This window comes from Equus asinus, chromosome 4 (genome assembly GCF_041296235.1).
Source record: "Equus asinus isolate D_3611 breed Donkey chromosome 4, EquAss-T2T_v2, whole genome shotgun sequence".
In the NCBI taxonomy this organism is placed as follows: Eukaryota; Metazoa; Chordata; class Mammalia; order Perissodactyla; family Equidae; genus Equus; species Equus asinus.
The window spans coordinates 117,262,795-117,278,884 of record NC_091793.1 but is presented as its reverse complement, the minus strand read 5'-3'; the positions used below and the strand labels follow the sequence as shown (position 1 = coordinate 117,278,884).

At 35.6% G+C, this 16,090-nt stretch overlaps 1 protein-coding gene across 3 annotated transcripts in view; it reads left to right on the top strand.

Moving 5' to 3' along the window:
• The window catches only part of SESTD1 (SEC14 and spectrin domain containing 1), a 111,367-nt gene that overhangs the window by 54,075 nt on the left and 41,202 nt on the right, over positions 1-16,090 (top strand). For all 3 annotated transcript variants that reach the window (XM_044768635.2, XM_070508196.1, XM_044768636.2), the window contains exons 4-5: positions 972-1,062; positions 5,212-5,325. In XM_044768635.2, the coding sequence (XP_044624570.1) occupies positions 972-1,062; positions 5,212-5,325 (205 nt within the window). The remainder of the gene's footprint in view (positions 1-971; positions 1,063-5,211; positions 5,326-16,090) is intronic.

The following is a 16,090-nucleotide window of genomic DNA, read 5'->3' as shown; positions in this document are numbered from 1 at the left end:
ATGGGAATGCTTGCAGGGAGGCGGGGAGGATTAGTAAAATCCCCTGGTGCGCTGGAGTTAACTCCCAGGAAGAGGTCTGCTGTTTCTCTTTCCTGCGATTCACGCTGTACGTAATGGGGAGCACTTTGAGTGGGGGAGGTTTCACTGCCAAGTCCTCCCTGCGAAGCCCAGCTGCAGTTCCTTCCACTTACCGGAGGGCGGGCGGTTGAGATCCTTGCATTAAGTTGATTTTATAAATATAACAATAATAGCGATGTGGTTTTCATCTTTAGGATGGAGTTTTCCCATATAGTTGTTGGATTTTACTAGGGTAGGCTTCAGGGAAGTGTTTCATCAATACTTGAATGACTGAACATAATATATAGCAATAACCCATTTTCCAAACACTCAAGATAATATTGTGCTGATCAAGTGACTGAGAATGCAAAAGTGAGAGCAGCAGTGGGTCAGACGTGTGTGCACCAAATGCTACTTCATCTCGTTAAATTTCTCCCCCAAAACACCAAGAAGCCCATTTTCAGTGGTTATTAAGCTTACTTTATTTTCTACCTGTTTTAAACTCTTCCTTCACAAGCCTTGTACTTCTGTCAGGAAAGAGAGACGAGAAGTCCAGAAGCGCTTTGTATCACCTGGGGTCCAGGTGAAGAAGTGGAGAGGCTGAGACCGTTGGAATGTTGCTTTGATTTCTTCTCTTTCTAAGGCATTGACTTTCCCTGTTTCTACAGCAATTTTCCTGCCAAATTAGCTTGTAAATTGTCAACATTTCCTGAAATGAGAAAAACAAATTGCTTGAGAAAACTGAAAGGATACTGTGAAGAATTTTGTTTATTGACCAAACCAAACCAAGTGAGATTAATGCTACTCCGCATATGATTAAGCTATAAACCCTATTTATTTAGAATTATGAAGAATAAAATATCAAACTTGTTTGATACTTTGTTTTAATACTTTGTAATTTTGTTTTGTTTCAGTGAAAAGTGTAAGGCTAGAGGATTTACCGTGATTGTGGATGGCAGAAAATCACAGTGGAATGTGGTCAAAACAGTAGTCTTAATGCTACAGGTAATTTTATTTCTGACTATGAGGATGTGGTTTTGTTTTGCAGCAACAGATCAAGATGATAATGGCAAATGCATTTCCTTTATTGGGCTGTGCTCAAACTTCTCAGCAGTGGCTAAGCTTTGAAATGCACAGATCACTATTAGATTGTTTAAATTCAGTTCTTATAGGTTTGAATTTGAGTAGTAAAAATAAATTTCAGACCTATTCTAAAGGTCTGTAAATGATTGAAAATAATACATCATGTGTAAGTAATCTAAGCCAGTAGGCCAGTGAGTCTAAAAGTGTGAAGGCAGACGTTATCGGGCTCCCTGGGAGCTTTTGCATGCTGCAGTGTCTGCATGTCCCCATGCCGCCCCATTCTGATGCTGCGGGAGCAGGACTGGGTAAGTCTAGTCTGAAAAAGCTTCTCAGGCTGCTCTGATTGGTCTCTCTCGTCTGTTATCCTTTTTCCTCCAAAAAGCACCAAGATTCATGATGGTCTTATTTATTTCTAACCCAGACGAAATTTACTAACAATTGTGTCCTCAAGCACTTGAACAACTCACAAATTAGCATTTAATAAACACCTGAGATTACAAACTCCTTGATCTGATCTCAGGCTCGTGTTTGTATTTCCTTGTGTTCCTCACAGAATGTTTCTGTGACCCCTTGCATGTAGTAGGTACCTAGTAAACATTTGTTGATTTGTTATAAGGGTGTTGAGGATATTATGATCTGAAATGAAACATTTGAGTGATTGAAAGGGGGCATATTGCTTACATCTTCTTGGGTTTCCTTAGAAGGGCTTCTAGAGAAGGTAAACGGAAGTTAAATAAAAGAGATTATCTAATTTAAATGAAAGAAAGTGAAAGGGCATCTCTGGCAGGGACACTGACTCAGTGATAGCTTCCAGAACTGAAGCAAACACACGGAAGGGAGCTGATGGCGGGCCAGTTAGGGGAAAATATAAGTTGGCAGTTATGTGGGATAGTGAACATTCAATTAGGTAAATATCAGTCATATTGAAAGAACAAGAATTTTAAATGAGGGGCGGGCCCCGTGGCCAAGTGGTTAAGTTCGAGTTTCACCAGTTCAAATCCTGGGCGCGGACATGGCACCACTCATCCAGCCATGCTGAGGCGGCATCCCACATGCCACAACTAGAAGGACCCACAACTAAAAATACACAACTATGTACCAGAGGGGCTTTGGGAGAAAAAGGAAAAAGAAAATCTTTAAAAAAAAATTTTAAGTGAATTTGAGGAATAATTGGTAGCTGCTTTAGGGTTTTGAGGAGAGGAGTATATTTAAAAATTTAAATAACTAAGAATAATTCTTAATTTTTATCTTTATTTGGGATAATTAGGAAAAAGAGATTTGAGGGATGGGAACAAGGTGGTAATTTTAGTTTTTAGTTTTAGTGCTTAACGTGGTTCAGGTACTCTGCTAAGCTTGCTGTATAAATTGTCTCATTTAATTTTATTTTCATAACCTGGGGAAGCAGGTTCTCTTATCCCCAAAGGTCAGCTGAGGCTCAAGGATTTTAAATAACTTAGTCAGGTTCTCGTAGTGAACATGACGAAGAGTCAGGATTGGAGCTTGGCATGGCCTAAGTCCCAGGTCTTGGCTTTATCATTAAAAAGTGTGTGTTTACCAGTGGGATATGTGAGTTGGTCCCCAAATGATCTACCCATTACCTTATTCTTTCTAAATGTTTGGCCTAAACTTTTGATCATTAGATCACTCTTTTGGGTTGGAAAGGATATAGCCTCCAGAGGATCAGTTTTTAAGGGAGCACAGATTGGTGTCCCATAATAACTTTTTCTGTCAAATATGTTCCCAGCGCTTTTATATTCCAAACCCTGAAGATAAACTCTTCTCTGTAAAAGTTGTTAAAATAACTCTTAGGTGAGAAATCCATTAATTATGTCCTTGTGTTCTTCGTTTCATCCTGTCAGTCAACTGTGTCACAGGTGAGCTATTTGGGACTTGCTGTTTGAACTGGATTTTGATCAGTGGCAGTTTTGAAGAACAATCAATGGATGATTTAATCCCCTCTTGTGATTTCTTTTCTGATAGGTATTTTAACAACTTTTGGATTTATTAATAGTTAATATTTTCAGAAGTTGCAATGGCCTGTTGTTACTCCTAGTCAAACAGTTTCCACATACAGAGTCGTCATTGCTTTTATTTCAAAGGTACTGGTACCAGTCGTTTGGCAGCCCCGGGCTTAGTGCTGCCTCTGCCTATAACTAGTGTTCTCTAAAATGAGTGGCTTGATTTCTCTTGTTTCTCACAGCTTTAATAAATATTCAGTGCTTTTGAAATAATCATCTTTCATAAATCAGTGTATGAATCAGCCTCTATCTACCCTAAGTTTCCCAGCACCTCTGGTAAAAGTTTTGACACCGTTGAATTTATTTTACTTACCTTATTCACAGCCGAGTCATTGTAGGGGGCACGAGGTTTGTGATGTGCCTAGTCAAAAGGTTTTCTGTTTTCCCCTAAATAATAATAGTAATAATTCGGTTGTGCCCTTTATGGTCTAGGACAGTGGTCAGGCCCTAGAGTTTGTAAATGAAGTCTTACTGGAACTCAGCCACGCCCATCATTGCATTGTTTATGGCTGCTTTCACTCTACAACAGCATAATTGAAGGAGTTGCAATAGAGACTGTAGACAAGCCGAAAATATTTATCGTTAGACCTTCAGAAAGAATTTACTGACCCCTGGTCTAGAACGTATGAAATGATGTGGTAGAACTTTAGAGTCAGACAGACCAGGTTTCTCTTCTAGCACCATCATTTTTTAGCTCTGCTATCTTGGACCAGTTACTTTAGTTCTCTGAAGCTCAATGTATTCTTCTGTAAAACTAGGAAAAAGAGATCCACTTGTGAATACAAATTCATTTATTCAACAAATGTTTATGGAGTGACTTCTATATGTCATGCACTGTCCTAGGCACTGGAGATATAGGAGTGACATGATAGATAAGGTACCTGCCATTGGGAAGGTTATATTATGTTTGAAGAGTCAGACAATAGGCAGTTAAGCAAATTAGTAAATAATATAACATCAGATAGTGATAAATGCTATGAAGAAAAGTACAGTGGTAAAAGGAGACTGAGTCAGAGGGTGCTACTTTAGATGGAGTGGCCGGGGAAGGTCTCTTTGAAGAGGGAATATTTGAGTAGAATCCTAAATAAACTGAGGGAGCACTTCTAGGTGTAGGCCTAAGAACATTCCAGGCAGCAAACATCAAGGGCCAAGTCCTGAGATGGGAACAGAGCTCTCGCCTTCTAGGAACAGCAAGGTCAGTGTGGCTGTGGGAGAGTGAGCTAAGAATGAGGTCTGAGAGATCGGCGGGGCCCTGAGTTTGGAGGGCCTTCTAGGCCTAGGTAAAGGGTTTCAGTTTTCTTCTGAGCATGAAAAAAGATGAAGCAGGAGGCCTGTTAAGAGGATATTTCAAAAGACTGACTAGTTTGGGGATGTTAGCAATGCAGGTGGTAGAAACTGTGAGATTTAAGATGTATTTTAAAGATATATTCTACGGGACTTGCTGATAAAGTATACATGGAATATTTATTAACTCAGTAAATGTTCATTTCCATTCTTCTTCAGGTAATATGAATAGTCATATCTAGTAAATCTGAGATTGTGTTTGTCAAAGATTAGCTTTGTCCTTTTCTTCAAGTTAATAGTCATGCAGAATCTTGACCTCTTTGTATAAGGGCTAAGAAACTTATTTTGTGGGAAAATTGATTTTACATTATTTGAGGAGATTCTCCAGGATGATTGTATTAGAAAAAAATTTTTCATGTCATAGAAAAAGCAACCAAATTAAATAATTTCTCAACTAAAAATTGTCTTGTAGTTTAATCTAAACATATTCCTAGTAGAGAGACTTAATAAAACACAAAAATATTCACCTGTACTGTTCTGTATTTCACTGTTTATTTGAAATCTTTTCTGAATCAGCTTGTGTTTCAAGTATTTCTTTATTGCCACGTCTGTTTTGAAGTTTGCATTATTTCTTATAATTTATTATTTTAATTCTTTTCCAAAGGTCTCTTGATTACTCAGCCTAATCATGAATATCTAGTAATTTATAACTTCAGTAAATTATTCACTTTACATGTATAATTTGTAATTATTTTTCTGTATTTTATAGAACGTTGTTCCAGCGGAGGTTTCCCTTGTTTGTGTGGTGAAGCCAGATGAATTCTGGGATAAAAAAGTAACACATTTTTGTTTTTGGAAAGAAAAGGATAGACTTGGCTTTGAGGTAAGTAAACTCTGTAAAAAAACAGAAGTGGTGTGTTACATCTTTAAAAGTAGCATTTTGCTGGTATTATTTATTTGTCAGGCATTGGATACTAAGCAGTGCCAGAGCAGTGATTAGTACATAGCCGGGGTTCACATACTTGTTGAATGAATTGTTTCTTTGTCAAAGACTGCAAACACTTCCTTGTTTTCATTTATGTCATTCTTTGTTAACTCCTTTGTATAAGTGGAACTTTTTTATTTAAAAAATTTTTATTGCATTCCTAGGAGGGCATTTAAGTAATACTGGGAAATCCTAGACATTTTGAAATTGACATTAGAGCCTATTTTGTGATCTGTCATAATTATTTTTTAGTAGCTGATTTAGTTTTGATACATGAACACAGTTATCCATCCTTTTCTATTGACAATACTCTCTCCCTCCCACTATTATTCTGTGAAATTGTGTCTTATTGTAGATTAGAAAGAAGTCCTAAAATGGAATACTAATTTAAACAATTCTGTTATTTATTGCCCTCCAAAACCTGTGAATCCCCGCTTCCCAGTAGAAGAGTTGATGATTCTAACCTTTAGATTGGTTAATTAAAGTGTGAAAGCATTGAAGGGTATGAAGGCTAACCCAGCCCTGTAACATACAGACCTTTAGGATGCTTACAGGAGTCAGCCAGTGTAGATTCTTTTTGGAGCTTGCCGTACTAGAATTAGTCACTTTCATTTTCAATAAAGTCAATGTCAGTGTATTTTTGGTATGGAGGACAGGTCACCAAGGTGTAGAAGATAGAAAGATTTAAGAAAGCCTGGTTTCTTAAGTGAGGTAGCTTGAAATTTTTTCTTCTAGATGACCTTCCTCCTGTCCACTTCTCTAATGTTTTTCATCAGCCGTTGAAAATTCACCTCTCGTTACTAACCTAAACATTTCTTCATGTGTCCTTCCTATCTCTGAAATAAGTACCTACCTGTTCAGTTTCCTTTTTAGCAATTCAGTTACATTCAAGTACTTTCTCTCCTTCAACAGCATTATACCTGGTGACTTTGATAGCTTTTTCTGGTTAGATGATAGGATCTATAGTCTATGTAATGATGAGATAAAATTGAAGTAGTACTGGCGTTAATCTTGGCCTCAAATTGAAGACTAATGATCAAAAGGATCTCACCTTCTCATTCTCTCTTGTCACTCATGAGAGTAAAAGTGTGTTTACTGGTAATGATAACCAGCCACCATTCTAAATTGTTTTCTTCTCTTCTCTATTCTTCTTGTTGCATATGACCCTGTTCTTTTTTGAGGCTGTACTAATGTTAGGATCCAGAGCCAAGGACTTCTTTCATGTTCCTCTGTCAAGAACACCTCTGGCTCCATCTATTTTGACTTCTTTCCAGTTTTTGTGGAAAGTTATTTTCCCTTAGTGAGAAATATTCCCCAACAAAGAGATACAGACAGACATACACCTTGAAATAGTATGTATTTAAACACATAGACATATGTGAATTTGTACTAAGCATGCAAAGAAGCATTTTCATTCCAGATCTTGCACACACATTCTTAGCATAAATCAAATAAAAAATAAAACATCTGAGTGCTTGCAGAGTGAAAGGTTCAGTGTTAGGTTCTTTGGGAATGTTTTATTAGGAAAGGATAACTGTTGTAGTTATAGATAGCAGAGTAGGAGTAAGGGAGAAACAAGTTTTGAGTTTTTCTATGTTAGATTCCACACTAACGAAAACATTTACAAGTGTTTTGATTGAAGACCATATAGTAAATATCTTTCTCTTCAAACTTGTTGAACATTGGTATGTGCTAGTTAATAGAATATTATGGTTTAGTCACTTAGTTGTGGTAAGTCATTGTTGTCTTAGTCCCTCTAACATATATAAAATAAAGGACAAAGTAATATTTATGTAGGCCTTTATTATTTATTTATACTATTTTTTAATTTTTAAAATTTATTTACACTGTATCCCTTATTATTTATATTATTGAAAAAATTTCATAGTTTTTATTTACTTTGAAAGGACTTGACAAAAGTTTGAAAAAAACTCATGTAGGTAGTGATTTTTTTTTCTTCCTTTTTGTAGTTCTACTGTTTTATTCTGGTTCCCTTTGTGGTTGTTATTAGGTTTCACATTTCCTTGGAGATAGATCTGAAATTTAGTTTTCTGCTTAGTAAAATGATAGCTGCTTTGAATGTAACTGTGATAAGCCTTTTCTTTCAAAGTTTAATGGTATCCATACATATTAGAATATTCAGGGAGATGGATATTTGAAAATAATTAACCATTATTTAGTTAAGTTAGATAAAGATCAGACTGTGATCTCCACCATATTCCTGAGTAGATAAAGCCTATGAAGTCATGACTGCTGTGCAAATGTAAAATAAGTGTAAGTCAGACATACTGTGCGCCTCATTAACTAATCAGGTTCTCAGTGATTTGTGAGGAGTGGTTCAAAGAGCATTTGAGGAATTTAGGATTTTTATAGGCAGGTAAGATTGCCGAGTTCGATACAAGACTGGTTGATGTCTTACAGATTGATAAATTCTAAATTTTGAGGTTGCTTGTTGCTCCACCGGATGAAAATTTATCAGTTCCACTGGTCATAAATTATTTGTTTCTTCTGGATGAATTTCTCAAGTTACCCTCTGCTCCTGCAGAGCTTGGTGCCTAGTGATTAGTCTATAGAAAGTCCTTCAGAGGTGCAGCCAGCACTGCATGAAAGAACACCCAGCAATGTCTTTTGCGCATTCCTAAGATTTAGATAGTTATTCTGACACATGAATTATACTTTTTATAGGATGATATTTTTGTAAAGTTTGAATTTGGACATTAATGACATAGTGAACATTCATATCACTGCAGAATTATAGAAGCTATTTTCTGAAGTTTGATATTTTGATTTTCACATCCGTCTCTCTTTAAGCTTTGTATTCCAAGCCAAGACTAGTGTTTTTTAGTGTTTTCCTTCATCATTTTCCAAATTGTTAAGTCCTTAAAGGAAGAATCTTTTTAAATATTCCCCTTTTAAAAAATATAAGCAATGTTTTTTCACTGAAAAATATATTAGTTTAAAATCTTTTTAATATTTATCAGTTGACTAGTTAGTGGGAGATCTGTCAGTCACTGAAGATTTATCCCTCAGCTAGAAATCATAACCACTATGATGATTTTATTTCAAATGAAACACTGGTCAATAGAAACCATGACATTCACTGCTCCTTGATATATAACAACTTAATAAGGAGCATAAGAATGATAATAGTCCTGAAAATTTGCCTCAAGATAATTATCTCCAGATGTATAAATTGTACTCATTTCATCAGAATTGTTATTTAGCATATCATGATGTCTTTAGTACTCTAAAAATTGTGGTAAAAAGGTAGTATATAGTGTGATTAAATCAAATTTGGATCTTCATTTATAGAGAATAAAAGACTTTCTACACAAAGATTTGTCTACCAAGCCAGGCTTGCAAACCTTTTCTCATATATAGTTGTTTAAAAAGAAATGTAGAAATTTTAAAAATAAACCAGTTGGGTTTTTTTTCAAAGTATAAAAGTTAAAATTTCAAAGATCAGATTATAAAAATAGTTTTTCCCCTCTATTTTTGATGGCATAATACCATTTTTCATCGTAATTTATATGTAGTCTTAAAATCCATCATGAAAGATAATTTTATAAATGATTTATAACTCATTCTATCTCTTAGATAACGATTTTAAAATTAAAGATCATGGATGCCATTTGTTAGATGGGAAAAGTCAAAATTGGTCTTTCTTTTTACTTTGATATAATTATGTTAAGATGATATTATGAAGTTTACCTTAATTCAGTATTTTATAATATTAATAGTTTAGTAAATCCTTTTTTTAAATTTAAAACAAGCTCATCATGAACTACTTCTATGTGATATTCTAGGGAAAATGATCAGATGCTGTAGGATGTTATAGAGAGTATTCATGAGATTTCCGTAACTGTTTGGGAAATACTTCTTTAGAGTGATGCAATGGGCAAGTCTAAAGAAATGCGTGAAACTTTTGGAAAAATGTACTTTTTTAAATATTTTTGAGAAATGAAATGTTTAGTTTGTGGTTCCATCTTCTCCACAGGCACGGAATTGTTTGATTTTTAAGAAAATTTGCTTTTAAGCTAGAGTGTGGTCTTTCTATCAATCACTTAATTAGAATAGGTGACAGTGTCGGTAAATATTTGAAAGTTTTGCAGAAGATAATAAAGAGCTGACTATAGTATGTTTAATTAATATTCTAATACAATTATATAAATCTGTGTCTTTTTGTACTTTTTTTGTTTGTTTGTTTACTGAGGAAGATTCACCCTGAGCTAACATCTGTGCCAATCTTCTCTGTTTTGTATGTGAGTTGCTGCCACAGCATGGCTGCTGGCGAGTGGTGTAGGTCTGTGCCCTGGAACCAAACCCCAGCTGGCAAAGTGGAGTGGGCTGAATTTAACCACTAGGCCACATGGCTGGCCCCTGTACTTTTTAATATTTTTGCTCTAATTCACAGTTCTTTCTTTCTTTCTTTCTTTCTTTTTTTTTTTTGGTGAGGAATATTGGCCCTGAGCGAAGATCCGTTGCCAGTCTTCCTCTTTTTGCTTGAGGAAGATTGTCCCTGAGCTAACATCTGTGCCAGTCTTCCTCTGTTTTGTATGTGGGATGCTGCCACAGCATGACTTGACGAGCAGTGTGTAGGTCTGTGCCCAGGATCCAAACCAGCAAACCCCTGGCTGCCGAAGTGGAGCATGCAAACTCAACCACTATGCCACCAGGCTGGCCCCTCACAGTGTTATTTCTTATTCATTAAATAGTCATTTGACAAAAGAGTTTGACAGCTTTTTCTATAGCTTTGGAAAATATTTCTTTAGAATTTTCAGCAATATGTCCTTATTTCTCTGTTTTCATATTTAGAATCAGAGGATGAAAAGGGATCAGACATAATACATGCGACCTAAATATGATGTTTGGGACCATATTTTCTAATTTTGCTTTTAACTTTGGTGATGATTGCTTTTTGAGACTGGACTTTTTAAAAAAGAAATTGATGATTTTTTTCTCTTTCCCAAGTAATAAAACATTTCCCGTAAGATAAAATGACCCCTTGATTTGCATTGCTTTATATTTGAACTTTCATACAGGTTTGCTATATTAGTGGTCTCTTTAAGGACTGTAACAGAAAGGAATGTAGGAAATCTTACCAGTATTTTGTAACTTGAGAAGCTGTAATGAGTACTTCAGAGAAAATCGCCTAAGGTGGGATTCTAAATTTGTTTTGCCACATTGACTCTGAAATATGCCAGTTTTCTCTTTTTTTCCTGTAGATTATTTGCATTCTAATCTGTTTCTGTGCTTTTCTGTCTTCCAGCAATCTCCTTCTCTATTCACTTTCCTTTTTTAGCACTCCAATTTTACTTGAGGCCTAACTCCCCCACTCTCCCATCCCCAGGAAAACATGGTTTCTTATTTTTGCTTGTGCATTTGAATTTGTTCTTTTTGTGAAATCATATCCCTCTGTGATGTTTGCCATCACTGGAGTGGAGTTGAACTGTCTGCTCCTTCAAACTTGGTTTGCCCTCTGAGAAGCAGTTGTCTGTAATTTTTATGTTGCGTTCTGGCAAATGGTGTTTTCCAAAGACTGGGCAGTTACTCACGTTTTGAAACAGTGTCCTTTTGCTGTGCGCAGGGACGAGGGCTTCTCTTTCCTCTTAAGGGTGCTGCTTCTACTCACTTCAAAAGGTGATTCTCAGGTGTATAGCATTTTCATACAGGAAGATTTTCTCCTACTATTGCAAACTCTTCTTAGATGTTTTTTCCCTTCAGTCTTTTTGAACATACATTATCTAATAAAATAGAAACAATTGTTGCTGTTTTGCCAGCCTTGTCTCCTCTTTCTCCTTGCCCTCACTCTCTTAAGTGAAGATGAGATTATTGCAGTGGGAGTGGAGTTGTTTCATGACAACAGGTAGTTCTCTAAATTGTTAATTTGAGACGATCATGATTTTGAGTCTGCTGATTGTTCAGACTTGCTTTTTTTCATATGTATTATTTAGCTTTGAGATACCTTTGGTATAATATAGTTCTGTATATTTAGATGGTAGATCTACTGTTTTCACTTGAACAGCCATCAGTGAATTTTATAAGTATATAGATTCCATAACATGTTTTATAATGGAGAAAATGAGTTTTATGCAGGTCTGCATAATTGTGACATTCCCTTATCAATGTATGTTTTGCATAAGTAGAAATGTCCTAACGGGAGTAATCTCAGCTAATTTTTTCCTTTAAATTGTTTACTACTAAGTGATAGTATACTCTTAAATATATTTTATATCATAAAAAAAGTGAAGCTGTACTATTTACATTTAGGTTGATTTTAGGAAAAAGCTTTTAAGAGAACTATTCAAATGCAGATAAAATGTTGCCACATATAACTGAATAACTGCAGATTTTCCCTTTGGCTTGTTAAACTTGAAATTTGTTACCAATAATTTTAATGTATTTAGGAACTGCAAAATGTAGAAAGGTGTGTGTGTGTGTGTGTGTGTGTGTATAAAAATAATATAACCAGAGTAGGTGGCAAGTGACAAGTGCTCTTCTTTGGGCAAGGCAGGTAATATGTTAGAGAGAGTGGCCCAAATTAAATGTATAGGATGACAACTCATTAGAATTATGTCCTCTTAGAGCTTAAGGAGACATCATAGATAATTCAACGCAGCTGCCTTCTCTGGCAGATTGGGGAAATAAGCCTGGAGCGAATTCCTTCAGGTCGTGTCTGCAAGGTCAGTGAATTTGTGGCAGAGCTGGAACACAAACCTGGAATGATTGGCTCCTAGCTCAGTATCCTTCCAATTATAATATAATGATGTTTAACCTAAGAAGGAAATTTGGAAATCATTTGATATATTCTGGTGAAGCTTTTGGCTCTCTGTGCTATTATGACCTAAGGGGCAACAACGTTTGGGTTTATTTTGAGTATTTTCATCAAAGGCTTTAGAACCAAACCAGAAAACTTTAATCTACTTCTTTTTATGAAAGCGTTGCACAACTGTCTCTAGAATAGTACAGAAACAAAAAGCTCGTTTCCTTTGTAGAAGCATATCTTATTTATCCTTATATTCCCAGCACTAGAACACACAGCTTTTAATAAATAAATTTAGCTGTTCTTTTTATTCTAAGATGTTTATTTTAAATTAGCTCCCATTATTATGTAAACAGGAAAACAGTGAAATTGAGATATGCTAAACTCCTCATGTTAGGGATAGCTTTAAATTGCTGTTTAAAATAGATGGGCATAATAAGTTTGCTGTTATTAAACTAACCAAAAATGTTATTTAATGTTCTGTCTTATTTTATTTTTTTTAATGAAGAAAAGAGATGCATGAACTCCCTCAGCTTCTCTGTCTTTACCACCTCCAAATGTCCTTTCTTCTCCCTCTGACCCCCTTGCGTGCTGCCTCAGAGTTACCCTCTCTTCAGTCTGAGGTGGAGATCTCATTGTGCCCCTTCTGTCAGTCATTCCCTTCTTTTGATTTTTTTCTGTTTTTAGTTCTTTAATATGGTGTTTGGTACGTATTCTTTAAAAATGTATGTGTATACATGAAGCTTAATAATAAAACAAACTCTTGGGTACCCACTACCCAACCTAAGAACCCAAGTATCAATACCTTTGAATAAGTCTGAGAGCCCCTCCCTGATCCCTTCACCTACCCCTCAACCCTTGACACCTAATTTACTTGTCTTTATCCATCCTTTGTTCGTGTTCTCAATCTGTGTGTATGTGTGTGTGTATTAAAAACTTAAATGTGAAAGATGAAGTCTTTAGAAGAAAATAATGGTGTGTTTATCTTTTATTATTCTTTTATATCTATATCTGCAGAGTTACCATTTAGAGATATTATTTATTCCTAAAGAATACAGTTTCACTTATTTTCTGAGCTTTATAAAAATGGTATTGGGGCCGGCCCCGTGGCACAGTGATTAAGTGCACACATTCCACTTCAGCCGCCCAGAGTTCAAGGTTCAGATCCGGAGTGCGGACATGGCACTGCTTGGCACGCCATGCTGTGGCAGGCGTCCCACATATAAAGTGGAGGAAGATGGGCACAGATGTTAGCTCAGGGCCAGTCTTCCTCAGCAAAAAGAGGAGGATGGGCAGCAGATGTTAGCTTAGGGCTAATCTTCCTCAAAAAAAATGTTATGATTTTTGTCTTCACTGACTTACTTTTTCTCACTCATCATTATATGTCTAAGATTCTTGGAGTAGATATAGTTGATTCATTCTCCCTGCTGAATGTTATTCCGTTGTGTGATTTAAGCAGTTTAATTATTCCCTTGTTGATGGACGTTTGGGTTGTTTCCATTCTTTTGCCGTTATGAATGTTCCTCTAAACATTCTTGCATATGTCTCCTGATAAACGTGTATAAGATTTTCTCTGTTTGTAGAATATCCAGGCATACATTATAGAAATGTTCAAATTTACAAGATAATGCCAAGTTGTTTTCCAAAGAGGTGTTCCAATTTCTGTGTCCACTTGCAGTGTATGAGAATTCTGGCTGCTCCATAGTTCTTCTAACACTTGATGTTTGCTAACACCTGATATTTGCAAGTCGTTATGGTCTTGTCTTTTCTCACGTTATCCTTGGTATTGGTGTTGTTAGAGTCTCATGAAATGAGTTGAGAGCGTTCTCTACGTTTTTGTTCTCTGGAAGCCTTTGTTTAATTTTGTTTTTTAGCAAAGCTTCTTAAGACTGTCAAGCTCAGCAGGAAGCTTATAGATCATCAGGACAAATGTTCTGATTTTACAGAGGAGGCCATGGAGCTCCAAGGCCTTGTAGGACTTGTTAGAGGTCTCAGGGATAGTAAGGGGCAGAGCCAGAACTGGAACTAGTTTGAGGCTAGTATACCTTGCACCATGACACACAAACTCTCACAACATGATGAGTTCATAAAGAATTTTTCAGATACTGAAAATCTCTTCTTTGATTTTTAAAACTCACTTGTAAACTGCTGCCCGGTATTTTCTTTGTGGGAAGATTTTTTTTAAAAGAGAGATTTATATATATATATATATTTATTTATTTATTTATTTATTTTAGATATTTACTGGTTTTGTTATAAAGAATTATTAACACATAAAAAAACAAACAGAATATTATAATTAACTCCATGTATCCGTATGCCCAGTTTTGACAACCATTAACCCATGGTCCATTCTGCCCCATCCTTACCCTTAACCACTTTCCCCAGGGAAGACTGAGGTTATTATAGTGAAGGAAATTGAAGACATTCAGTTTATCTGTAAATATTTTACTATGTGTCTATAAAACATAAAGATTCTTTTTAAAAAATGTAACCAATACCATTTTGCCTTAAAAAACATGGTTCCTTAATATCAAAGAGCCAATTGATTTCAAATTTATAATTATTTGATAAATGTTATAAAAGGATTTAGTTATATAAAAATGTTACATATAAATATTTTAAAATTTACTTGTAAATTTATATATAAATTATTCACACACAGATTAATTGATTTGAATCAGGATCTAAATAATGTTCACTCATTATGATTGGTTGAGATGACTTTCCAATTGGATAGGGTTTTAAAATGTTGTTAATGATTTCTGATTTGACTAATTATTGATTTCTGACTTAATTTCACTCTGCTGATAGACATGTTATCAGTTAGTTCCTTTGAAATGTACCAAGGCTTTCCTTATGGCCTAATACACAGTCAAGAGTTTGAGGTTTTCATGGTTGCTTGAAAAGAATATGTAATTCTCTTATTCTTGTTTGTAGGATTCTGTATTAGTCCATTAAATGAAGCTTTTTAAAGATTTTATTTTTTCCTTTTTCTCCCCAAAGCCCCCCGGTGCATAGTTGTATATTCTTCGTTGTGGGTCCTTCTAGTTGTGGTATGTGGGACGCCGCCTCAGCGTGGTTTGATGAGCAGTGCCATGTCCACGCCCAGGATTCGAACCAACGAAACACTGGGCTGCCTGCAGTGGAGTGCACGAACTTAACCACTCGGCCACGGGCCAGCCCCTAAATGAAGCTTTTTAATCTTAATTTTTCTTTCTCCTTTTTTCTCCCACATTTTTTTCTCAAGGTTACTAGGTGGTTTCTATAGAGATTTTCATAGTCTGCATATTGCAGAGAGCATCCTTATGGTGTAATTTAACCTATTCTTGTTAACATATTAACATAGTCTTCTGCCTTTTCAAATTCTGTATTTCCATAAATTGATAGTTGGGTTTAGACAGTTGGTTAGATTCAGATCTGATTTTCTTTTTCCAAGGCTCTTTATTGGTGGTGATGTGTGTGTTCCTTTTTTGTGATGTTAGCAGCCGTGAATGTTCAGTGCCTAGATCTCTTCATTTATTAAAGATTTTAAATGGTGATATTCTAGTTTTATTATTCTTTCTTCTTTCACTAGCTAGAATATTTCTATAATGAAGAACTTCCCTTTGTTATTTATTTACTCAGTGGTACAGTTTGTATATGAAAGATGAGATAAACGCCTATTTCCCTTTATTTGCTGGTTTTAAGTAAAGTAAATTTGTTCCCCAGCATAGTCCAATTGTGATCATGTCTTTTGTATTAATATGAGCTCATTGAATTAAAGGTACTTCATATTGTACAATACGTCATTTATTATTCTTATTGATAGCAAATCGTTACATTTTTGGCCAGTGGAAGCCTTTTCAGGACCTTTGGGCACAACCGTAGCAGTCTTTGATGGTTTTCCTGATATGTGGA